At 39.8% G+C, this 27,395-nt stretch overlaps 2 protein-coding genes across 2 annotated transcripts; both read left to right on the forward strand.

The window, feature by feature from the left end:
- The first annotated feature begins 2,854 nt into the window (after positions 1–2,854).
- Positions 2,855–6,643, forward strand: LOC116323473 (zinc finger protein 391-like). The gene is made up of 2 exons (XM_031743812.2): positions 2,855–3,116; positions 5,221–6,643. Exons 1-2 carry the CDS (start codon positions 2,855–2,857, stop codon positions 6,414–6,416), a joined length of 1,458 nt encoding a protein of 485 aa, XP_031599672.1. The 3' UTR covers positions 6,417–6,643.
- Positions 6,644–11,423: 4,780 nt separating this feature from the next.
- On the forward strand, positions 11,424–27,199 carry LOC116323474 (gastrula zinc finger protein XlCGF8.2DB-like). The gene is made up of 2 exons (XM_031743814.2): positions 11,424–12,031; positions 24,881–27,199. Exons 1-2 carry the CDS (start codon positions 11,917–11,919, stop codon positions 25,711–25,713), a joined length of 948 nt encoding a protein of 315 aa, XP_031599674.1. The 5' UTR covers positions 11,424–11,916; the 3' UTR covers positions 25,714–27,199.
- The last annotated feature ends 196 nt before the right edge of the window (positions 27,200–27,395 follow it).

Here is a 27,395-nt window from a genome sequence, read left to right on the forward strand (position 1 = left end):
CCTCCCGACAGACAGACAGACACACACACACACACACACACACACATACACACTGGCTGGAACCGTACTGAATTTAACTAGATAAATATTTTATATAATGAGAGAGAGAGAAGAGAGAGAGAGAGTATGCAAACAGCCATTATAATTCATCATATATTGAGAATAGCTGACAAATCAACAATACAGCTCTTCCAAATATTGGCTAATTAATATTGTGCAGTCCAAAAGATTCAATAAGCCACATCAGTGTCTACTGTCTGTCTACTGTTTACTATCATAGCCAAGTGGCTAACAAAGGTAAACAGAAATTTTCCCAATTCCTACTGGTGAATGTTATCTTGTTTCAGGATACATAATACCTGCCATTATCCAAAGACACATCTGACTACATTTATCTTTTGCTCGTTTCTCCTTTTCTTTTCTCTCTTTTGTTTCTAAACTGAGGACCTGATGGCCTTGACCTTTTCTTGTCTTCCATCAGTAATTTTGCACTCCAGTATCAACACCCAACCCCACAACATAAACTAATGCACTAATATACTTACACCTTGTATCTGTTTTTTTTTTTTTTTTTTCTGGGATTTCACACAACCCAGGGGGATGTTCTTCGTACCTCGCTTACTACATCCAAGATCAAATGACACATCCAAGATCAAATCATCGCGCTAACCGTGAGCTCGCTAATCCGGTTGTCCGAACGCACCTGTTGTTGACGATTAGTATAGCTGGCTGAAGTAATCTGAGATCACTGGGTGGCTTAAAAGGGGCTACGCATCGATAGTAGAAACATTGATCGGCAACCCTGTGATTGGTCGGCGAAGATGTCGAAGGAGCGCGCGCAGTATCTCACGGCAGCAGACCAAGAACTCTTGATTGAGGGATATCAGGAGTTTCAGAGTTTAATTAAAACGCAGGGGAACACTGCAAAGGCTGCAAAAGCAAGGAGAGGGCTGGCAGAAAGTTGCTGACAAATTAAACTCGTAAGTGATCCATGATATTACATTATATCATGTGATATTATTTCATTCCACATTATATTATATTACATCATATCCTCTTTCACATTAGAGCCACAACAGGACCCACTAGAACATGGGAAAAGTAAAAGTGAAATATAAGAATATTCTACAGAATGGTAATATTTATCACTTATATTGCTTTTAGTCTATGACAAGAGACCCTGGAATAATCTGTTTGTTTATAACAGCAACCAAGAAAAGGGCAGAGCAAATAAAGACAGGTGGTGGTCCTGCACCCCCTCGTCACACCCCTTTTTGTACTGTGACATTTATTGACATTGTGGGTTTTTATGTGTGTAGTTTGAATAACACTCCATCACTTTTACCTGTTCCCATGCAAGGGGTGACTGAAGCATGCACAGTAAGTCGGGAGTAAGTATATACAGTACAGTAAGTATATATATATATATATATATATATTTGGAGAGAGAGAGAGAGAGAGAGAGAGAGAGAGCGAGAGAGAGAAAGTAAATAATAACCTCACGGGAGAATCGATATCTCTCTATGAGCACACCGTCGCGCTGAGCTAAAGGATCCCGTCTATCCCGCAATATACGCTAAATTCTGTAAACTCTCCTTATCAATCTTGCACCTTCCTTGCTCGCGTACAAACGGACAGGACATGGCTGCGACAGACTTCCCAAATCCACCTTCGCTTTTTTAGCCGTGGTCTCTCATCTTGATTGCACGTAGTAATTTACTATTACTACTCTAAAATATGAATTACATCTGACATGATCTACTACATGTAATAGAATGATTAATAGTACATTTCCCTTTTTTTCGGAAATGACCTGTATGTATCTGTATGAAATCAATAAAAGAATCAAATACATTATCTTTAGTTACATTGATAATATTTATTTATGGTAAAACAGTGGCGAAATATCGCTCTTGCTTTCATATAACTGCAGCGGACATACCTGAGAGGCCGCGATCTAATCCTGTTTACATAAAGTAAACCTGCTCCCGAGCAGGCTTACTTTTACGGCTCTGTTGCTATGACAGCAAGCCCCAGATGAGCTTCGGAGAACCGAACGATCCAAGATCACGCCAAATCGTCAACATTCAAATCCGGCTAACTTGCTTAGCGAGGTACGAAGAACAGGCCCCAGGAAAAATAATTTATACATAATATTATGAAAGCAGCACTATTTGTAAGCAGCCCGCCCCCTCCCCTTTGGACAGGTTTTGTGTGAGCAGCAGCAGCAAGCAGGCGCACCGAGGGCCCTCGCACTCAATTTCCACGTATATGTGTGTGATAGAATTTAGAAATTACATCGGTGCAAATTATAAGTCTATATCATAATGTCTTCTGTTTTTGTGTTTGTTGTAGGGCTGTCAACATTAACGCGTTAATGCCATCATCACGATTAGTTCAGTTTTTAAGAAATTAAAGAAATATCAACACAGCATCTATATATAAAGACTTAAAGTTTCCTTTTTAAAATTAATTGGCCCCTTTCTGCCCTGTTTTCTGCATTATAAGCCTTATTATTATTATTATTGTTGTTGTTGTTGTTGTTGTTGTTGTTGTTGTTGCTCTTGTTGTTGTTATTATGATTATTATGAGTATGATTATTGTTATTATATAACACTATTTCTTATATTTAGTTATCATTCATATGTTCTTGTCTGTAATTTCTGCATGAAAAATAATTAAAAGTTTAAAAATAATTTTTAAAAGTGTCTGTTACTCTGTGTGTGTTAAGTTTTTTTTTCCTATAAAGAAAAATAAAAACAAAAACAAAAGGAAGAAGAAGTAGAATAAAGGTGCCTGCGCAAATGCCTGCCCAAAACACCCCAATAAATACATTTCACAGCAAGACTGAAGAATGAGCGCCCTGTCCGAGTCCGTCCTCATCTCCAGTAATACAACTATTGATGAGGTCGTACAGAAGTGTGAATACACGGAAATCGATCTTCTGATCGAGTCGCCTGGTTCAATTCAAACGAGCTTACAGTTGATTTTAAAGACGAGAACAATGAATGAAGTGGATTATCGTCAACGTAACGGCACTGAGAGTCAGCCTTTTGAAGGAAAGCCGCAGATCAAACCGCATCAGCTGCAGAATGCTGATATCAACCAAACTACCGGTGAGAAAATCACAGATTTAATGTGAGATGTTTCTCCGGAAGGAAACGGCTTCCTAGCTGCTAGCTCGTTGTGCTGGTGGGCGAAATAAACTTTTCACCTACAAACCGGGCTTCTTAAATTATGTAAATCTGCCACAAATCGATGTTTAAACGGATTAAAAACGGCGGAACGCACCGGTGAAGGTCCGGTGTAGTACCCGGGCGTTTTACACGGGGCACACAACAACAGCTTTGATATTGTAATTCAACGTAAATAAAAGATCGAAATTTGATTCAAGGTGTTTTCTATGTCTAATATTTTTTACTCATCTTAATAAATATAGACTTTAGTGAGCTGGCTTTATGTAGGAGATATATATATATATAATAAAGAAATGACCTGTTGTGCGAGTATCTTTATTATTCACTCTTACTGTACCTACATTGTAATCAATTTAGTGCTTTTTAGCCACTTAAATTATCTTTATAGAACTGTTTGGTTGTATTTGGTGAAATTTCTGCTTCCCTTTTGGTCAGGTTGCACCTGAAAACACAAAAAACATATTAAGAAATCATAATAAAAAGTAAAATAGAAAGTCACTTTGGTAAAAACTGATTCCAGTTTGTCCCTTCTGACTCAAAATGACTTGATATTATTCACGAGAGACAGATTATACCCCAACAAGTCATTTGTCGCAACAGTGGCTCCTATTAAAAGCAGTAATAGCAGCAAAAAGGTGGAAGGTGAAAAAGGGATCTTTATTTTAAAGCCAAAGAAACAACAACATGACAAGCTCTCAAGATGAATTTACATTTTTTTTTACTGACATTTAGCTGGTGATAAGTCAGCACAGACCTTCCCAAAGTGTGGGGCCCGCCCCCTAGGGGGGGCGCAGAGCCATTGAAGGGGGGGCGCGGTATGAAAAGGAAAAAACAAAACAAAAAAACCAAACGCTTGGACACTGCTAGCACGGGGCGCCTCCACAAACGCAAAGCAGGAGATGAAGCATAGCTGAATATGTTTCCAAACCAACTTCATTCTAAGCCAAAGACTAGAAAATATGGTGAAGCATATCTTCCCTTTGGTTTCACCTGCACAAGTGCCAAGGTAGGTCTCCCCTGCATAATTGGTTTTCCCTTCGTCGGGAGCAGCGCTGGGCTCTCCAAATCACGGACAAACAGTATCCCACAGTTGTTTATGTTTTGCAGAGGGATTGAAAAATGTACTGATAGCAATGTTGAATATTATTACACAGGAAAAAACAACTACATGTAAAATAATTACACCGTGACGCCTCTGCCTTTCTAAATAGAGGGACGGTAGCTGTGTGTGTGTATGTAAGCGTGTAAAACCTGCAGATAGTCAGATTAACAGTATTTTGTCTCTATCTGCTATTCATCTCATGTAAACAATAACGTGGCGCACAGCGTGACATGAAAAAAGGCACATACCTTTGACATTGCGTGACAAACTCTGTTTTCCTCGTCCACACTAAACGCAAAAAAGGAGTTTTAAAAAATCTCCGTTTTCGGTGATTTGAAATGCCGTTTACGTGTGGACGAAACAGCTGCGTTTTCAAAAATACCCATGTAGGTGTGGACGTAGCATAAAAGAGTTAGTAGTTTATTTTCTTACTACCTGTAATTTGTTGCAGATTACTTGTATTTGCTTAATTGTTTACTAAATGTTTGAGGTGTGAAATAAACCGCAATGGAGCAAAATATGGGTGTGCGTGGTTGGAGGCTGTGTTCGTGCGTGCGCGTGCGCGCGCGAGGGGGGCACGAACATTTTTCTTGTAAAACAAAGGGGGCCCAGCAAAAAAAGTTTGGGAACCACTGAGTTAGCAGATGATCACATGATTAGGGGCGGTGATGAAGGGGTTGCTATATTTTTTTGTTGACCTTTATTTATTGTAATTGTATCAAGGGTTTTTTTGTTATTGTTTGCTGTGTTTTTATAACCTGTCATACAATAGTCATTATTCTAACCCTTTTTATTCACATTTTAATGATAGATTATTCTTGCTTTTATCTGTTATTTTTTATCTCTTGTTTTTTATAAGGTTATTGTGTTGTGATATTTGTAAAATAAGTGCTCTCCAGGTGATGTCTCTGTGTGTTTCAGAGTTTCCTGCTGATATCCAACAGCTGTTGGTGATTAAAGAAGAGGTTCCCCCAGAATGGAGCCCCTCTGAGGACCAGTGGTCCCAAGAGCCCCTGCGCATAAAGGGGGAGCGTGAGGAACTGTGCACCACTCAAACAGCAGAACACCTTAAAGGGCTGGAGGACACTGATACCAGCAGGCTCCCATTCACTGCTGCTCCTGTGAAGAGTGAAGATGGTGAAGAGAAACCTAATCCTTCAGAGCTTCATCATCATCAAACAGTTAAACAAATAAAAACTGAGACCGATGGAGATGACTTTGGAGGGCCAGAATCAGCCAGAAACCTTGATACAAAAACTACTTTACAACCTAATGAAGTGGAAAATGATTCAGACTCCTCTGAGACTGAACTCAGTAACGATGGCGATGAATGGCAGGGACCTTTGTCAGATTTTAGACCTGACACTGAAGACAGTGACAATGACTGGGAGGCAAGCAGGTCACCTGAGTCAGGTGTAAATTGTCACGTGGGATGTGACACTACCAAAAAACCCTTTAGCTGCTCCGAGTGTGGAAAACATTTTCTCCACAGGCAGTCTCTCCACAGACACATGAGAATCCACACTGGAGAAAAACCTTTTTGTTGTGCTGTTTGTGGCGAGAAGTTTAGCAGGAAGACACATTTTAAGACGCACATGAGAGTTCACACAGGCGAAAAACCTTTTGATTGTGGTTTTTGTGGTAAAAGGTTCAGCCAGAAGTCAAATTTTAAGGAACACTTACGAGTCCACACAGGAGAGACTCCATTTGGCTGTGAGGCTTGCGGGAAAAGATTTAGAGTTAATTTTACTCTTAAAAGACACATGCGAGTCCACACGGGAGAAAAACCGTTTGTTTGTGTTGACTGTGGAAAGACATTCAGTTCCAATACGCACCTTAAGACACACACGAGAGTCCACACGGGAGAGAAACCATTTAGCTGTGGTGTTTGCGGCGAGAGATTTGCACAGCAAGGGGTTCTGAAGAGTCACACCAGAGTTCACACAGGTGAGAAGCCTTTCGGTTGTGGTCTCTGTGGAAAGAGATTTAGACAGCAGAATACTCTCAAGAGACACATGAGCGTCCACACGGGAGAGAAGCCGTTCTCCTGTGACGTCTGTGGCGAAAAATATACCAGACAGGGAAGTTTGAAGAGGCACATGAATGTACACATATGACAGATGTTGTACAACTGCAGCTTCAACAACTGAATCACATACCTGTCATTTTGTGCCTGAACATCTTGAAACTTTTGGGTTATAAACACTGGACTTCTGTAACTGTTTTCTGGCCTTTGATGGACCGGGCTTCTCTCAGTCTGTCTCACTGATGTTTGATCGAATGTATAAACACTACATGACACTAAATAATGAAGTACTAATATTACTGAAACAGTAATCTAAAAAAATTTTATTACACATTTCTCATCACTAATGCATTATAAAGTAATGCATTAATCTACAAATGTACTTCCTGTTGCATTACACTGTGTTACTCTGCAACACATACCTGCACAAAACCTAAAAAGGGACATGCAGAAATGATTATTTTTAGTAGATATTTTGAAGTATTTGCCCAAAACAAAGAAAAGTAGGTGAATGACAGCCTGCAGAGAACTTCACAGATGATGTTCTTGTGTCTGGGTATTTCTGATTTGTAGTTTGCTCTTCATGTGTAAAATATGCTGCTCTGTTGCCAGTAGACCTGTCTGTCTGTGCCTGGTTATATGCCACTCCGGTAAGAACAAAGGAGGGGGTTTATGCATCTACACCAATGACAGCTGGTGCAACAACACAAAGACTGTAGACAGCCATTGTTCCCCGGATTTGGAATATTTGACTGTGAAGTGCAGACCCGTCTACCTACCTCGCGAGTTTACTGTTGTCATGGTAACGGCCGTGTATGTACCACCCGATGCTAACGCTAACTCGGCCATGGAGGAGCTGCACAAGACAATAAGCAATCAGCAGAATTCCCACCCAAACGCAGTGCACATTATAGCGGGGGACTTCAACCATGCTGACTTAAGGTCAGTATTCCCCAGATTTGAACAGCATATTAAATGTGCAACGAGGGGGAAAAACACATTGGATAAAGCCTACAGCAACATCCAAAAAGGCTACAGAGCAACCCCTCTTCCACATCTAGGTTTGTCAGACCACATGTCCATGCTGCTGATCCCTGCATACACTCCAGTTAGGAGAAGAGCCCCCCCAGTCACAAAAATTGTGAAAACCTGGCCAGAAGGTGCATCACATCAGCTGCAGGACTGTTTTGAAAACACGGACTGGAGTGTGTTTGAACATCAGGACCTTGAAGAGCACACAACATCAGTGCTCTCATATATTAACTTCTGTGTCAACAGTGTCACTGTGGACAAACGTCTCCGGGTGTATTCCAACCAGAAACCCTGGATGACTAAAGAGGTCCAGGTCCTGCTGAAGCAACGTGACGCCGCTTTTAGATCCGGTGATGGTATGCAGTACAGTGCAGCCAGATCTGAGCTGAAAAGAGGCATCAGAGAAGCCAAGGCAGTGTACAAGAGAAGGATCGAAGACCACTTCAGCAATAACAACTCACGACAGGTATGGCAGGGAGTTCAGCACTAACCAACTACAAACCTTGCAATACCACGTTGACTGAGGGTAACGCGCGCGCTATGGAGGAGCTGAACCACTTCTTCGCACGCTTTGAGACGAAGGGACCAGAGGCAGCAGCAGCAAAAACATCAGAAAGCAGCAGCAGCCCAAGCCTAAAAGTGCAGGAATATGAGGTGAGGCGCACACTGAGGGCAGTGAACCCCAGGAAGGCCGCCGGACCAGATGGGGTAACCGCAAGGGTCCTTAAAGAGTGTGCAGACCAGCTGGCTGGGGTCTTTACTAAGATCTTCAACACTTCACTGTCCCAGTCCTGCATCCCACCGTGCCTAAAGTCAGCCACAATTGTCCCACTGCCAAAGCGTACTAACATTAGCAGCCTCAACGACTACCGACCAGTTGCTCTAACACCTGTTATAATGAAGTGCTTTGAGAAACTGGTCCGACGTCACATCATGTCCTGCTTGCCACCCACACTCGACCCGCTCCAGTTTGCATACAGAGCTAACAGATCAACTGAAGACGCCATTATTACAACGCCCACACCACCATCTCTCACCTGGAAGTGCAGGGCCGTTATGCCAGGCTGCTCTTTGTTGACTTTAGCTCTGCTTTCAATACGATACTCCCGGACAGACTAATAGTTAAACTGCTGGAAATCGGACTTCCTTCTACCACCTGCCGCTGGATCAGAGACTTCCTCTCAGACCGTGTACAGAGAGTTAGAGTGGGGCCTCATCTCCTCAGCCCTCAGCCTTAACACCGGCTCCCCACAAGGCTGTGTACTGAGTCCCCTACTGTACACTCTGTACACACATGACTGTGTTAGTACCCACCCAGACAACGCAGTCATCAAGTTTGCAGATGATACCACCGTGGTGGGGCTCATCTCTGGGGAGATGAGACGGCGTGCACAGAGCTGAAGTTCAGAGGCTGTCAGATTGGTGTGTAGATAACAACCTGGACCTCAATACCAACAAGACAAAAGAACTTGTTGTTGATTTCAGAAGGAGGAAGTCTGAGCTGCAGCCTGTCAGCATCAACGGGGAGTGTGTGAAAAGGTCTCCAGTTTCAAGTTTCTGGGTGTGCACATAGACACAGACCTCCAATGGAGCTCTAACACCTCTGCGGTTTTAAAGAAGGCCCAACAGCGTCTCCACTTTCTGAGAATCCTCAGAAAAATGGACCTGAAGAAGGAGCTGCTGACCGTCTTCTACCGCTGCTCCATTGAAAGTGTGCTGACATATTGCATCAGTGTGTGGTTCTCCAGCTGCACCGCAGCACACAGAAAAACACTCCAGAGGGTCATCAACATGGCCCAAAAAATCATTGGACATCCTCTTCCCTCCCTGAAGGACCTGTACAGCACTCGCTGTCTCAAGAGGGCACGCAGCATCCTACGGGACTGCACACACCCAGGACACCGGGTGTTTAAGCTGCTGCCGTCTGGCAGGAGGTTCAGGCTGCTGAGGTCCCGAACGAATAGACTCAAGGACAGCTTTTACAACAGGGCAATAGCCCTAGTCAATGCAAATAGCTAAACTTGACTGGCTACCTACCTGGACTTACCGTTAACAACGGTAAAAACAGTAATAATAATAATAATATTTATATTTATAACAAGGTGCAATAATAATTAATGTGCAATAATAACAGTAATACAAATACACTTCTTCTTCTTCTTCTTTTAACTAAGTTATTATACTGTGTTGTGTTGTTTGTGTTGCGTTGTGATGTGTGTCGTATCGTGTCATGTTGTGTTGTGTTACATGGTTGGTTGTTGCCGACGTAGGACAGTTTTCCAATTTCATTGTACTAGTGTACTATGTATGACTGTGCAATGACAATAAAGAGTTATCTTATCTTATCTTATCTTAAACACTGCCCTCTTTATGTGAAAGTGCTCATAGCTAGACTGGGTTGACTTATTGATCCTGATTGCAAATGTTAGTTTAATAAATCCTGGATATGCTGAGTTTTTTCCTCATAGTGCAGGCCTCTGGAATTTCAGTCTTGTTGCTGCCTTCACAATTCACTGTTTTAAGGATGGAATAAAAACAGTTTCTTCCAGCTGCTTCCTTATTTGCAGATTACCACACATTTAAGTTTTTCCACTAATAAAAATTGAACAATGTTTTCGGGTTTGTTGGTGGTTATAGAGCATTAGCAGTATGAATAAGGACTTTTGTTTTTTAAAAATACTAATAACATTGTTCTTGCAAATATAAGAGATGATGTTAAAATGGCTGGCTTTAAAGAATGATTCTCGTTAGATTTTGAATGTTATTAATTGTTATTTTTGTTTTTATAACAAACCCATCTCTTCTTTCTGTTTACAGTAATACTCATTAAAACACCTACAGTGAATGTAGATATTGCCACACAAAGATTCAATGAAAAATATAAGAACTTGGCAGTGTAACATTACAGGGCGGTGGCGGTGGCTGACACGTTGCCTACACGCTTCTGACTAATAACTAATAATAGCAGACCTCCTCTGGCAGGCAAAACATCAGCAATGATTCTGGAGAATTTAGCTGTTGCTGTCCATCAAGCTGCAAAGGTTATAGGTCATTTCCAAACCTAAAGGCTGTCATTGTACAATGAAAAATATTTTTCTGTTATTCATAAGTGAAAAATATTCAAGGTAAATGTTAATGTTCCCAGCAGTTTCATCCCAAGGACAGACTGTGCAGTGCTCAGAGAGCAAAAACCCAGAGCTCCATTCAGACTCTACAGGCCTCAGCATGTTAAATGTTAAAGTTCATGACAGTACAACTAAAAAAAGACTGAACATGGTCGGTTTGGAAGAAACTCTGCTAAGAAGAACATGTCAACACGGCTTAGGTATGCAAAGTTGCATCTGAACAAACAAGTGGAGATGTTTGTGTATAATGCACAGTGTGATATTAGGTAAAAACCAAACATATCAGTACTAACACCTCATACCAACTGCCAGCTCACCGTGATGGGTGGGCGAAGATTTTGGCTTGGACACATTCCAGTCACTGAGTCAACCACAAACTCTATTCCAAATTCAAATATGTGGACATCAGTCCAACAGCTAAATTTAAATGATAAATAATCTGCTTCTCGTGTAGCACTTTTCTACTCCAACTGAGCACTCAACCAACTACCAACCTTCCGAGTAGTAGGTGACCTGCTCTACCTCCTGAGCCACAGCCACCCCCCAAAAGGAGACTGTTTGGTGAAAATTTCCACAAATCCAAATATTTGTCCTCTGCTCTGAAGACTGTTGTAGTTATAGGCACCTGTGCTACAAACCAAGTGCAGCTTTTATCTTGCTGAAGGCAGGATTTATCCATACATTCATGTTTACACTAAATTCCGACTCTGTCGTCTGAATCTTGCAGCAGGAGTGTTTCCCATCAGTGTCATCAGTGTTTCCCAGTCTTCAGTTTCCTGTTGTTAGCTCACAGGAGTGACACCCAATGTGGTCAGGTTTAATGTGTTGTGCATTCAGAGATGTTCTTCTGCAAACGGTGGTTGTAACAAGTTTTTTTTATTTATCTGCTGACTTCCTATCAGCTCAAAGCAGTCTGGTGCTTCTCCTCTGATCTCTAACACCTACAAACATTCACAAACAACCACATTCAAAGTCACTTAAATCACCTTCCCCCCAGCCTGATGCATCAACCTGAACTTCAGCAGGTTGTTTTGTCCATGTCAGCATGCCTAAATGGATCGAGCCTCTGCAATGTGATTGGCTGATTAGATATTTGTGTTTCAGAGCAGTTGAACAGGTGTGCCTAATAAAGTGGCCTGTGAGCATATATGTACCCCTTTGTTATTGTTCTGCTTTGAAGGAGGCAGAGTATAAAAGTGTCTGAAGGTCCAGTCCACACTCCAGACCAGTTGGTGGTGGTAATGCATCGGTTCCTTGTTTGCACACCGCCAGTAAAAATCAAAGATGGGTTGAAGGTGTCTGCGCAGGTGCCTGCTTAAAACACAGAAGACCTTCGTTTTGGTGATCCGTTGTGTTGAGGGGGGTTGTGTTGGATTCTGCGCATGCCTGGTTCATCTTTAAGGAGCCTGCAGTTATTTAAGGAAGAAAACAAACATGAACGAAGTGGATTATCATCGAGAGGACAACACGGAGAATCTGGATTTAGAAGAAAAGTCCGAGGTTAAACTCCTGGGAGTCCGTCAGCTGCAGGATGTGGATATAAACCAAAGTAAGTAAAGTAGCAAAAATCTCAGCTTTAATGTGGAGGAGACGGATAACTGCGAGCTCCCTGCGGGGCTGATGAACAGAGCTTCTCAGCTTCTCTTAATATGAGTCGGTCCATAAATCTTACGCAGAAGACGAACTACAAAAAGCTCATGGGGGGGGGCGCAGAGCCATTGCAGGGGGGGCGCGGTATGAAAAGGAAAAAACAAAACAAAAAAACCAAACGCTTGGACACTGCTAGCACGGGGCGCCTCCACAAACGCAAATCAGGAGATGAAGCATAGCTGAATATGTTTCCAAACCAACTTCATTCTAAGCCAAAGACTAGAAAATATGGTGAAGCATATCTTCCCTTTGGTTTCACCTGCACAAGTGCCAAGGTAGGTCTCCCCTACATAATTGGTTTTCCCTTCGTCGGGAGCAGCGCTGGGCTCTCCAAATCACGGACAAACAGTATCCCACATTCTTGATTTTTAGTTCATAAACACTTGTTTTGATAACTAACTACTCCTTGCATTTTGGAGATGTTAGCTCTTTATGCAGTAAAGTTACAGTGGGATACAAATAATATCAGGCTGATCCTGCCGTAATTTGTTCCCCCTGTTCAAATCACGGACAAACAATATCCAACAGTTGTTTATGTTTTGCAGAGGGATTGAAAAATGTATTGATAGCAATGTTGAATATTATTACACAGGAAAAAAACAACTACATGTAAAATAATTACACCGTGACGCCTCTGCCTTTCTAAATAGAGGGACGGTAGCTGTGTGTGTGTATGTAAGCGTGTAAAACCTGCAGATAGTCAGATTAACAGTATTTTGTCTCTATCTGCTATTCTGCAATTCATCTCATGTAAACAATAACGTGGCGCACAGCGTGACGTGAAAAAAGGCACATACCTTTGATGTGACGAACTCTGTATTCCTCGTCCACACTTAAACGCAAAAAAGGAGTTTTAAAAAAATCGCCGTTTTCTGTGATTCGAAATGCCGTTTACGTGTGGACGAAACAGCTGCGTTTTTAAAAATACCCATGTAGGTGTGGACGTAGCATAAAAGAGTTAGTAGTTTATTTTCTTACTACCTGTAATTTGTTGCAGATTACTTGTATTTGCTTAATTGTTTACTAAATGTTTGAGGTGTGAAATAAACCGCAATGGAGCAAAATATGGGTGTGCGTGGTTGGAGGCTGTGTTCGTGCGTGCGCGCGCGAGGGGGGCGCGAACATTTTTCTTGTAAAACAAAGGGGGGCCCAGCAAAAAAAAGTTTGGGAACTACTGGTGTACTGCATGCATCATAATCCACTATTTTTTGGCTATTTAAAATCTCACTGTAGAACTATTTTGTTGTATTTGGTGTGTTACGGGTTCGAAATTGAGGACGAGAGTAAAACAATGATGGTCCAGAAGAGGTCATTCAAACAATTGATTTTAATGAATGCACGCAGCGTGGAGAGGTGCAAACTGCAAAGCAGTTGTACATCTCTACCCAAAATACACTCTAGATTGTTTTTATAACATCAGGGTATTGTAACGCCCCTTCTTGCGTTTACAAGCACATAATTTGCATGTACAGAACATTCATGTATTTTAAGAATTAACTGCAACATAGAGGTTCCTCCTTGTGGCATACTCTTCCGAATATAGTGATGACCTAAGGCCTTTGAGGTCACCATGGACTGGACATCCTTCCGTCACCTGTAACTAAGCAAACTCAAATACCACAAGAAGCTGAATACATTCAGGCCTTTGCTCAGCTACTATTTTACTGTAACAATATACTCAGCATATGAGTTATGATATATATATATTTAACTCAATCATTTTAAAGTAGTTATACTGCACCTGTAATAAACATGTTAATATTTGATTATGATAACCCCTATAATATAAATTATAACATAATGCCAGCAGCTTCAATAAATGCTTGGATGAAATGATAATTAATGCAATGACAAGATGATGGTTATGTAAAATAGTCCCTATAATTCTACAATTCCCCTTTGACGTCTTCCAAAGACGTCACTACACTATTCCCAGGTCCACTACCTTCGCTCTGACCCTCTCTCTGCTACACCTTACTAACCTACTGTGTTCATCTCAGGTTCCTGTCATTATTCAAAGTTGGTTCCCAATATCATATCAGGCAAAATCACAAACCCTACTGCCACGTCTGCTTTGTTAAGCTCTTCAGTTAGACTCTGTACCGGTTTGCCAATCTGTGTGTACATGTCTCTACACTTTTAATGTCTAAATGCACATCTGGATGTATGTGCACTTGTATGTCTATCTGCATCTATGAGTCAGTGGTTTTCATAAAAAACGCGCGTAAAGTGAAGAATGTTTCCTGACTATTAACTCCTGATACTGGAGGGACTTTCCGGGTTGCCCAACCTCCTAGGTTTGGCCTTTTACACTTTTACTAAAGAAATTTTAACAGAGCCCAAAGAGATTTTTATTTTGCTCCTGTGCTTGACAGGTTAAGCGAAGTTGTTTTTGTTTTGTTTTGAAATTTTTCCCTTCTGTGTGTGTGTGTGTACATAAGTAAGAATATGATAATCAACATAAGATCCCTGGTTTGCAAATGATTTTCTGCCCCGCTGCAGGGCAACATCATGTGGTGGTGAGTCTATGTTGGCTAGTTTAATACAGATATGTAACAGTTGCTTGATTGCATGGCCCACTCAGAGTTGCACAGTTTTAATGTATGTGGAGAGTGTTTTCACAGTTTAAACATAGGTTACTCACATTTCTAGCCTGATTGTTTCCCAATAAAAGTGAAATCAAACATTACATTTGATTTTACTTATGTATTTTCCTGTTCTGGGCTCTATCCATTATATTAACTTTATTTAATCTCAATACTCTTTATGTGTGTGAGCAACGCTTTTAGTTTTTTTTTTTTTTTTTTATTAAACACACCCCGGGTAAAATATACACCATCCCCCTGTCAGCCTAAATCTCCGCTAAAAAGCACACTTCAAAGTTTTCTATCTGGATTTATGCCTCCTTTGGCTTCAAGCATATACATAACATGCAAAGGTTACTGTTAATGCCCGTTAGACAAGTTTCCATTATCTACAACATTTTGTTTCACCCGTCTCACCCTCACACATTTCTTGTTCACTTATTGCATATTTATCTTTAACACCATTTACCTCAGTAGTTGCTAAGCAGAAACAAAGCAACCTGTGGTCCACCTTTACCCTGTAAAATAAACCCCTGTCATGTTTGTGTCTGTAAGCATGTTTTGCATTCATTCATTACACTCCCCGCCATTCCTGCAAGTTAGGAGCTGTACAGTTAAAAGCTACATCGAGTCCAGGCCTTTGGCCTGGCCTATATATAAATCATGTGTGTTTGTAAGCGTGCATGCAATTCACCTGCTATGTTCTCATCTTCGCTCAACATGTATCACCTGGACACTCTCACCAGTGAAGCTTAAAACCCTCTTGGATAGAACATCAACTCTAAACAAGCACAGTTATGCATTGTGTATAAATTAACTCAACCTCATGCTAACCTACATAAGTACCTGTCTTAAGAGAGACCTCTGCACAGCTCAGACGCCAGTTGCAAGAGCTCTCTAACATTAGAATCATCAGCTGTGACTTATATAGTATTATTTCGGTACTTTATACTTCACACATTTTTGAACGTTGTTTATATGGGGAGTTCCTCTTTTGTGTCTATATTTATTAATATGCCTTGTGCACTAAAGCTTCCTGTTTTTCAGTCTGGCTGAGCACTCGTTTGTGAGTATAAACTGGCCTCTACAAGCCTTCATTAGCAGATACACATTACAAATACTTCATATATACAGAGAAAAACCCAATAATCCACATTTCACTATTTTGTTCTTTGGTTCAGATTTGGATTCTGTATTGTTCTTTATTTATTATTATTTATATTCAGATTGTTTTTGCTAGTCTTGGTTTGTTGTTGTCTGTTTGGGAGCTGACATAGTCTCTATAAATAAACTTCTTTTGGTGGAGTAGCATCAGGAGAGAAGCTCCAGAGAGGCATCTTCCATGTTAAACACTAAAATATAACATAAGAGATCTTCTCAACGTGTTGTATATTTTTAATATTTCCTTATTATTTTGTCATAAAATAAATCAACCAAATAACTTAAGCTGTGTGACAGCACCTTGCGTTCACGCCAGGCTGTGAACTGCCCTAAATCTACTTGCTACACCCCTTTTCACCTAGTTTAATTTTTTCAATCCTAATTTAAACTATTTCTGACTTCCCTCAATGCACACTGTAAAGTGTAAAAATACAATTGGCTTTCTCCTGGTAAAAGGTCCTACATTATTTTCTCTACCTTTGGAAACATCCTCTATCGAGTTAACCCATTTCATTTTTCAAACTTAGGCCTGATTTCTTCGCCCCCTTTAACGGGTAGCGCATATCCGGTCTGAACACTGTGTTTGGGCAATTTACGAATTGTTGCAGGATTTCTATGTTATGTAAAGTTCCTCTCATCCCTTTTATGCTTCCATTATAACCTGTGTCTAACAAGCTTTTGATCTTCTTTGTAATATAAACAACTCGGTGTATTTGTGCTCTGTTCTTCTCCTTTCTCTCGTCTGATCATCTCAAGTACGTCCTGTACCAAATTTGCTTCCTCTTTTCAAGTCCCACATTTAATTACAAGCTCAAACATATTTGCCCTATATTGCTGTCTCGACGTGTTTCCTGTCAACTTAACAGAGTTATTCTCAGAACTCAGAGCTGAGGTTCCCCTTTTCTAAGTCTGTCTGTTCTACAAGAGAGCAAGTCGGTAAACAAGTTTATCATCACCAAGGTTATTAGGTAAACGTCACGTAGACACATTTCATGTAGCTGATAACATATATACAATTTTCCTTTGACATATCTGTATGTGCACGCCTAAATTATAACCTCTTATTCTAGAAATCAAAAATAACCTGAAAATAACACTTTCTGCCTCAGTTTTACCATACCTAAATTATCAAAAACCTAAACATCATCAAGTAATCTTAAAACCCTTTCAAATTAAACCTTAAATCCTGTAACTCCCCTTTTTGTGACACATCTCATGTGTTACAAACTCAAATCCTTCACTCAGGTTAGGGCATTAAAAAGGTTAGTCATATCATATTAAGTCTACATGCTCCGGACCTTCAAACCTGTTTTAAGGAATGAAATCAAATTAATCATCATGTCAAATCTTTTCTTGGCTCCATCCACAGCCTGCATCCTTGAAACGTCCTATAAACAAAAGCCTGTGTGTTAACCAGAACATCACCTTTTATACTCACTTTCTCCACTGATGATCCAACCAGTGTTATAACCCAAAATAAACTTACACAGAACAGTTATTAATCATGTGTCCCCTCCGTTCATGGTAACTTAAGTTACATCAATGTTTCCCTTTTAGCATTTAGCATCCTATAATGTAATAACATAATCCAACCCCAATAAATAATTTTCTCAACGCACACATCAATATCCCAAAATCAGCATCCCCAGATTTAAGTCTCCCACTTGTCCTGTTTGTCAACCTTTTATTTATTTCCCCTCTTGGTCCCATCACTCACATTCACTCCCATGCATTCACACATGATATTTTTGCTGATCTGCAGCCTTCTGCGCACGTGATCAGATGCTCCACATCAGCAAAATGAGCTCAATCATTTGTTTTATTTCGTTTTTCCTTTTTAGGAAAATAGTTCTCTATACTTTTGACTGGATTGACTCGCTGCAATCCTTACTTGGTAATTTGTCCGCGCCGTCAGTTCACTCTCTTCCAGGCCTGCTTAGAGCAAAAATGAGAAAAAGAGCTGATTATTAGCTCATCAAAGTACAAAACAAAATCACCTGACAGGTTTTTTCTAAGTGCACTGTTATAAAAACTATGGGCCCTTTTAGACCTGTCCATATTTATCAAAACTCCCTCTATTAAAATGAAAAACAACAGCCCCAAAAAATCTTAAACCATCTTAAATTTCACCCATTCAACACACCGAAAACCTCGCCAAAAGCTACACCGTTTCGTACACAACAATAACCCCGGTTAAGCACTTTACCATACTCAGATTCAGCCTAACACCTTACAACAATGTGTCAACACTAATTTATAAACCTCCTAATCAAATTTGCACCTCTGAACAATCTACCCCTCCTTTAAGGCCTCAATCACACACACACAGCAAGCTCCTCTGTCCACATTCACACAAGCTCTCAAACTTTTCCATACTCAGCCATATCTCAACAATTTAACTTGGCAAAAGAAATACATGTTTAAACTTTATCACATTATTTAATTATTTTCATTTTCTTTCTATACTAATCACTTACTTTGATCAATCAGTGCAAGAGCACTCCTGAGTCACTCTTATAAACACTTTTCTTTTGTTTTGTTTTTTTCCATCTCTTTTAAATCTTTCCATCAATTGTATTAACCATTCACACCATTCTCTCACTCATACAAGCAGCAAGCAGATCTTCATTGCATACGCTTATATTCTTAGCCAGGTTTTTAATCAATATCTGTTCATTAAGCTTCAGGAGCTTGTCTTTATAAGGTTAATGCATTTTCTGTTTGTGTGTGTATGGGTATATGTTATTTTGCATCTATGACTTCACAGTCTCCCAGACTTCTTCCCAACTCTCCAGTTAAGCAGTCAGTTTTCTTTTTCCCGAGTTACTAACCCACATTTTGATTTCCCACCTTAAATTACCGCCCTCCTGGTCTTCAGCCAGGAGCTGGGGCTTGCTTTTCAGGTTCCTGGACACATCATGCTGTGAACAATTCAACCAGAAACTTGCCTTAACTTATCCATAGATGTTAACCTCTAACTTTCTTCCGACTGCTGCTGTGGAGAGCGGTCCAAGTCTGCTTTACTCCTGAAAATAACAAAACTAAGACATTTTCATTATTATCACCAGTGGTTAAATAACCCATTTCTCTGTCTCTGGTCAGAAACACCAATTATGCCATGCATGTAAGCGTGTTCTTCCCTGCATTTTATGTTAATTGGGTGTAAACTACTTCTTCATTAAATTAATTCATTGAGTTCTTCGTTGCCTTGCGATGTATTCATGTTAATGTACACTACGTGTAAGCTGTTTCTTCATTGCATCCTATATATTCATATTTAATTTATGCATTTCACCACTGAGCTTTAGATTCAAACTATCTCACTTCTGATTCATTTCAAAAATATCTCACATGTAACAATTTGTATGTGTGTTTTCTATTCATTAAGGTAATGACAATTATTTCTTTCATTATTCTTACCTTTTCTAATGTTTACCTCTTTGTTATGCTGTAGTGGACATCCCTAAACAATTCATGAGTTCAGGCTTCAATTTTCAATCCAATTATATCCTATATTCTCGCAGTCAAACTCGTCCAGCTTCATCTCTCACTGGTCCTCTCTGCACAATGTCCTATTCGGGCTTCAAAGCTCCAGCAAACACAGTCTCAACTCAGCTGCTGTCTTCTTCTCTGTTTCTTTACAGTCTTTTCTTTCAGATTAAGTCCCAGCGTGGCAAAATATCACTCAATGTCCAGTGCTCTTCCACAATTCTTTATCCCACTGTTCAACTGCCCAGCCTGTATTTTCACAGTACATGTTGCATTAGTCTTACATGCTGCTGCTGGTCGTCAGTCGTCATCAGTGTTAATGGATCAGTGGCCCTGTCGTTTGCCTGCTGTATTCAAGTCCACGATGTTCTATCTGTCTTCATCAGGTGATTAACTGTCTTTTGCGTGTCTTCTCGGGGTGAAGGACAAAGTAAGAGCTCAAGCTGCACAATTTCGAGCCAAAGACTGGCTTATTTTCTCCCAATTCTTTTAATCTACTTTTCTGCTGCTGAACTCAAGGTTGCAAAGTTGAAAGACGCCCACCTGTATTGACACACTAAACCATATAATTAGTAATATATGCATTTTTCTTAAAGGCTTCATTTGCTTCATGTGCCTAGAGTTAAATCTCTCTCTCTGTGTTCTTTCTGTACACACTCAGTTCCCATATATGGGCATGCACAGTTCCTGTTCACTATTTCCTGTCGCTGCAGCCCCGGTAGACAGAGCAATATTTCCTGTTCCTCAAACTAATCTAACTCCTTTGTTTTTGTTTTCTTGAATTAAAAACACTTTCAAACTTTAGCACATCCTACTTTTCATCACACAAGAAATATATTTCACACTCCTTTATTCCATACACACCTTTTAAATGCTCTAACCTCTTTCAGACGCCATAAATCGTCTCACACGCACTGCCTTTCTCTCTCTCAGACTTCCCTTTTCACTTAGACAAATCACACAGTCACTCAAATCACATACTGACAGCATTCACACAGTTAAAATCACACAAAATACGCTTTCATACGAGTATTTTGGACATGCCTTCCATGATCAGAAAGAGCAAGTCAAAAGAAAAAAAGAAAAGAAAACTGAAACCTCTCATAACATCACTGAAGGTCAAATATCTTCATAGACCCAAAAGTAAGCATATTATTTCCCTAGTCAAAAGTCAAACCGTTACTCACAGTAATTTTTAATCTCACAGCCTTTGTGTTTTGAAACTAAAAGAGGAAGGAACAGCGCCCAATTTAAACTGCGCATGTTGTCACTCAACAACACACACACAGAAAATGTAACTGTATATATATTATCTCAAACTGAAACAAAACCCATCTAAAATCCTAAAACATCTTACTTGACACCCCAAAACACACATGGCTTGCAGACATATTTATTAATTAAATTATCTCAAATTCAATTTCAGTTCTCAGAACCCAGGTAACGGTCTTAAGTATCAACAGTTTATGTATCCTATCTCAAAACCCCGCAAAAGTCATACAGTCATGGCAAGAAATAAAACTTTACTTACATATTGTAATAAACAAAACCAGCGTCTTAAGTACATGCATCAGCAATGTCTAGCAGTCTCTATAAACTTCCTATCAATCTTACACCGTTTTACCTAGTACAGACACGTGTCAAGCAAACCCCATACTCATATTCTACAGTTATCATGAAATACTTATCATAATCAACAACAGTCACACAAATATAATAAACATAAACTGCATTTCTTCCCTTAAAACACAGATTGAAGTCGTCCTTAACCCTGGCTCTGCAGTCAGTCATTAGCCACTCATTAGTAAACAGGAAATGTCACTCTAAATAAGTCACAGGCATCTCATTTACATAGACACAGACACACAATCTCAAAATAACCAGCCTGCTGCAGTGCCCGTGGCAGACAGAGCCTATATACAAACATAGAAATTATAACACAGAGACGTCTGATAAATTAAATAATATTTACAAGGCCTTAAATTGCATAACCTACCGAATTTAGACAAAATTTTAACTTAACCTCCAGGGACAAACTCCCTGAGTTTTTATGATCAATTTAACCAGTCTCGGCCCCGGGCGTGGTCACATATCTAATGCCCTAACACAATTTAAAAGCGTCAACCAACTCAACCCCTGCCAAGAAGCCCTGTTTTGGGGACACTTCACATCCCAGGCTTCCCGGAAGTTTTAAGTCAAAAGGTAGACGCCCGAAACCCGGTTTCTACTGACCAAAAAAGTGCAAACCACCGTCCCGGACGGCAAAGTGGTCCAACCACTAGTTATTCTGGAGTGCCCCAAGCTCCACAGTGACCAACTGACTATCCTCAACTGAGGACAAGGTCTAAGCGTCCTTGACCTTGGCAACCGTTATTACGTCTGAGCAATACACTTCTTAGCAGTCCAACTGCCGTTCTAGAATAATTTATAATACTTTGAAAACACCCCATAAAACTACACAAGCAATCTTATTGATGTCCAAGCCCGGCTTTATGTTCAATTAAGACTTAACTGTCACAAACTCTTCGCCAATAACCTATAACTCTAACTTCACTCTGCAGTCCAACTGCTTTAAATACACTTATTCTCTTTACTCTTTACTTATTTTCTCTTATTCTCTTTTCCTTTGGGACTTTAACCCAGTACCTTTAGTGAGACTCTAACTCACTTTTACTTATAACTTATCATTACTTCAGCTTCAACTTCTCATGAGATTTTCACCAAAATCAAAACAGACATTTAGCAGTAATTTCAGTGAGTAGACTTTAATTTCTCATGTCCAATCTGGCACATTTTGGAAATAATTCAACAGGTAGTGCCTTACCTTTGAATAAGCCGGCTTATGTCCACTCACTTCGACCACTGACTCGTGTCTGCTCGTTCGAGCGCCTCGGACCCTCTCAGTCTCAACCTCCAACTCTCTCTACTCAACCCTCGGCCAATGCACCAAATGTTACGGGTTCGAAATTGAGGACGAGAGTAAAACAATGATGGTCCAGAAGAGGTCATTCAAACAATTGATTTTAATGAATGCACGCAGCGTGGAGAGGTGCAAACTGCAAAGCAGTTGTACATCTCTACCCAAAATACACTCTAGATTGTTTTTATAACATCAGGGTATTGTAACGCCCCTTCTTGCGTTTACAAGCACATAATTTGCATGTACAGAACATTCATGTATTTTAAGAATTAACTGCAACATAGAGGTTCCTCCTTGTGGCATACTCTTCCGAATATAGTGATGACCTAAGGCCTTTGAGGTCACCATGGACTGGACATCCTTCCGTCACCTGTAACTAAGCAAACTCAAATACCACAAGAAGCTGAATACATTCAGGCCTTTGCTCAGCTACTATTTTACTGTAACAATATACTCAGCATATGAGTTATGATATATATATATTTAACTCAATCATTTTAAAGTAGTTATACTGCACCTGTAATAAACATGTTAATATTTGATTATGATAACCCCTATAATATAAATTATAACATAATGCCAGCAGCTTCAATAAATGCTTGGATGAAATGATAATTAATGCAATGACAAGATGATGGTTATGTAAAATAGTCCCTATAATTCTACAGGTGCAATTTCTGCTGCCCTCTTGTCCAGGTTGCTCTTAAAAGAGAATTTTTTGTTAAGTATTAACTGGAAAAATAATTTTAAAAAAGTGTAAAAGTCACATTGCCAAAAACTGATTTGATACCATTTGTGAGAGGTCTGTTTGACAGATGATAAGCCAACAAGTCACAACAGTTTTAATCCTACAGGCTGCACAGCACCAACAGAATAAGTGAATGCACTTTTATTGTGAACCTTAAATTCACTGTGATCAAGTTAATGTAGCTGTAAATGTAAAGTCGTCACACAAGCCACGATCTTCATAAGAAGCAGGAGCGTAACGTTCAGCTGTTGGTTTAACAGCCTTCAGGTTCAGAGTATCAGCGGCATTTAGAAGATCTTAATCACAGGTCAGCTATGTGGATTTTTTTTTTTTTTTTTTTTTTTTTTTTTTTTTTGTTTTGATAAATGATCGGATCATGTGTAGTTTTGAGTTGTGGGACGGCACTTCCTCTTTTTTCTTTGATAAAGGATGCTGCAATGTTTGCTCTGCTATAGGAGGTAATAAAGGAAGCAATAAACTAAAGGATTGAGAGAATCCGTCCAGGTGTTGACCTTGAAATATAATATTATAATTTAAACGTCAAAATGTGAAATTACTCGAGTGCAAGGCAGTTTGCTGATATATGTTGTTTTCCTTGTAATTGTATTTATATATGCTGATCAGTATACACTTCCAGGGCCTGTACTACAAAACACCTTGAGCTTACCCAGGATATCTTTTCCTTATCTGGCCTGTAGTCAGACTAAGAGGTCATATAAAAGCGGTTATCGCCTTGATAAGTAAGCACAGGGTTTCTTAATCCTGCTGAGTAGGTTTATATAAAAGAGGTAGAGTTGCAGCTTTTGACCAATCAGAAACCTGAATGGGTCTAATGGTTTTATAAAGTTAGGTAGAATATAAATATTAGATGTATTAGATGCATGTGTTTTGTCATTTGTATTTTAATCATTAGTAAAGTGTGAAAAGAAAATCACTTTCCAGTAATAAAAGAAGTTATATGAATTTGTACTTGAGGTGAATTTGTCATTAAGACAAAATAGAGATTTTTTTTTTTTTAAAGGCAGGAAAAAATACAACCTGTGTAATTTAACAAACGTGTCAATAAACGTGTTTTAGGAGCGTGGAAAAAAAGCTGGAATAAAGAAACTCTTAAGAGTCAGTGTGTTTGTAGATGGTCATCAGAGGAAGACGAAGACTTCAGACGCTCTTCAAAAAATCTTTAGAGCGTCTTACTGTCTGCACACTGAGGTCACACCATCTTTCAGGAATTATTTGCTGTTGTCTATATGCAATTTTTTGAAGTAATAATAACAATGATCCTAATAAACTTTATTGATGTAGTACTTTTCAAGAGCAGAAAGGTTAAATGTGAAACAACAGCAGGTAGGGAAATACTGGCAGTGCAGTGAGATTAAAGCTGAGGGAAAAAAACTAAAAATCCCAAACAGATAAAGCAAATATAAACGAGCCTCGCTTCATAGTAAGGCTTAGATTCAGAATCAGCAAATCACCATGATGGGCTGCCATGCGGGATATAAGCACAACAGCCTCTGCTGACCCTGGAGTGCTGTAACTAAAATAAACTAAATCTCCTCACTGATTAAAACAACATCTAACATCAACTTTAAAATTCTTGTTTCTTTTAGAAGATAGTAACAATATTTCCTTTATACAGATCTATAAAAGGATGTTGTTTGTCTTTGTCATCTTATTTTTTTTTAAAAAAGGATACTTTTAACTGGAAACATAAAACACAAAAATAGAAATAGAAAAACACTCATTTCAGAACACTTCTCTATGCATTGCTTATCATGCCTATTAAAAACATAATATATTGGCTCTTTTAACCAAAGTTACAGTTCATAATGTGCATGTGTGTTTCAGTGGTGCCTGCAGATATTCAGCAGCTGCTGGTGATGAAAGAAGAGGTTCCATGGAGCCCGAGTCTGGACCAGCAGGAAGCAGAGCATCAATACATAAAGGAGGAACAGCAGATCTGCAGAAGTCAGGAGGGAGACCTGGAGGAGACCAATATCACCAACTTCCTTGTAAAGAGTGAAGATGATGAAAATAAATTTATGTCCTTGGAGCTTCAGCCAAGCCAAACTGAACACATCTCAGAGGCTGAAGCTCCGAACAGCAACTCAGCCAAAGGGAGGAATCCAGAAAAGGATGGAGGTAAACGGCTGTCAGATGCTAAGTTACACACTGTGGAGAAACCATTCGGTTGTGACAGCTGTGGTAAAGCATTTAGTTGCAATATGCATCTCATAAGGCACATGAGAGTCCACACAGGAGAGAGACCTTTTGTTTGTGACATTTGTGGTGAAAGATTTACACAACAGGAGGTTCTGAAGAGACACATGATAGTTCACACGGGAGAGAAACCGTTTGGTTGTGGCGTTTGTGGCAAAACATTTAGACATCAGAATACTCTTAAGAGACACACGAGTGTCCACACGGGAGAGAAACCGTTCGAGTGTGGTTTTTGTGGTCAAAAGTTTAGCCAAAAGACTCATCTCAAACAACACGTAAGAGTTCACACAGGAGAGAAACCATTTGGCTGTAACGACTGCGGTAAAACGTTTCGTCGCCATGCGCATCTCAAGAGGCACACAAGCGTCCACACTGGAGAGACACCATTTAGCTGTGGATTTTGCAGTGAAAGATTCACCAGACAGGGAAATCTGAAAAGATATATGAGGGTCCATACGTGATAGAATATTTTGTTTGTTTATATGTTTTCTAACAGTAACATAGTATTTTTCTACCTTTTTCTATTTTTTTTTTTTTTTTATCTGTTGCTTCATTTCTTCTATATGTGTTACAAATTCAGAAATACAAAATGAGAGCCGGATTAGGCGTCAATGATTAGAACCACCTTAGAGAGTAAAAGGTCAAACTTCATCATCAAGGATCAGGTGGGCAAGGCCAACCCAAAAACAGACTTCTCTTGCTGGGATCAGCATTTAGGACCAGGTTTTAAAAAAAACTAAGGTGCAGTTATTTGGCACCTGGAGTAATAAACATGTTGACACACACCAAAGACAGCTTTTCAGGAGAACCACCTCATACCGCCTGTGAAGCATGGCGGTGGACATTTTATGATTCAGGGTCATCATCACTGTACGTGTTCAGAGGATGTGATTTCATCCAAGTTAGTTAAACAGAAGTTTAACGATTGTCCTGATCACAATATTAAATCCCCACAGGTGATGCTTTAAAAGAGCAGAAATTGTGGCTTCAAAGCCCAGACACAGTTTGGAGAGTTTTGTATAAAAGAGTGGTAAAATGCTTTTTTGCAGGCTGATGTCAGAGGATTGTGAATAATTATGCTAACAGCAACAAGAAAGAAATGACTTCTTTTAAAACTACCGTCTGATAATAATTGCGTCCGTCTTTTTGCACAAACTGCTGTTTTGTGGCTGAATAAATGACCGGAAAAGCTGGTTGTGGTGTTGCACTGTTTGTCTATAACAACAGCGTGCCGTGATTTATTGACATGTGTCAAGAGACAGGAAAAGCATCAAGTACAAGGACTGGACTGTCCAAAGGAAAACTTTCAAAACCTGGAGAAGTATTGCTCAAGAGCTCCTATTTAAAAAATTCACAGAAAATAAAACTCATTGGAAACAAAACATAAAGACATAAAAGTGGCTCAAGAAGACTTTTGCACACTATTATATGTCTTTAGTATGATTATTATTTATACTGACTGTGTATATATTTTGTTTTGAACATGTTAGGTTAGTGATGGTGTGATGAACTTAAAGACTTTCTGAGTCATGAAGGTGCAAATGGATGTGATTATACTTCTCTGAAAGCTCGCATGTTGTTCTCCATATAATCAAAACTCTGCTGAACACATAATCTGGTCAACAGCAGAGTTTTGAGTTTAAAACCACATTTTCACTCATTATTTCACCAATCATGCTCTGATTCTCTGCTGAAGGAATTCTTTTACATACTCTATCTGTAAAGCTGATTCTCAGTAATACCACCAAAGGAATATGTGCAGTGAATGTGGTAAGCTTATAACAATGTTTCTATGTTTGGTCCTGATTTGCAGATTAGAAAACTGATCATTATTATTGCAAAAAATATATCCATCCATCCATCCGCTTCCGCTTATCCTTTCCAGGGTCGCGGGGGGTGCTGGAGCCTATCCCAGCTGTCATAGGGCGAGAGGCGGGGTACACCCTGGACAGGTTGCCAGTCGGTCGCAGGGCCAACACACAGGGACAGACAACCATTCACGCTCACATTCACTCACACATTCACACCTACTGACAATTTGGATTATCCAATTAACCTATCCCCTCAAACTGCATGTCTTTGGACGGTGGGAGGAAGCGGAGTACCGGAGGGAACCCACGCAAACACGGGGAGAACATGCAAA

The sequence above is a fragment of the Oreochromis aureus genome, linkage group 8, assembly GCF_013358895.1.
Source record: "Oreochromis aureus strain Israel breed Guangdong linkage group 8, ZZ_aureus, whole genome shotgun sequence".
NCBI lineage: Eukaryota > Metazoa > Chordata > Actinopteri > Cichliformes > Cichlidae > Oreochromis > Oreochromis aureus.

Bases quoted from the DNA above. Each gene is read 5' to 3' on its own strand.
- LOC116323474 (XM_031743814.2), top strand. From the start codon at position 11,917: ATGAACGAAGTGGATTATCATCGAGAGGACAACACGGAGAATCTGGAT. The intron at 12,032-24,880 runs GTAAGTAAAGTA...TGTGTGTTTCAG, and splicing joins GGATGTGGATATAAACCAAA to TGGTGCCTGCAGATATTCAG.
- LOC116323473 (XM_031743812.2), top strand. From the start codon at position 2,855: ATGAGCGCCCTGTCCGAGTCCGTCCTCATCTCCAGTAATACAACTATT. The intron at 3,117-5,220 runs GTGAGAAAATCA...TGTGTGTTTCAG, and splicing joins TGATATCAACCAAACTACCG to AGTTTCCTGCTGATATCCAA.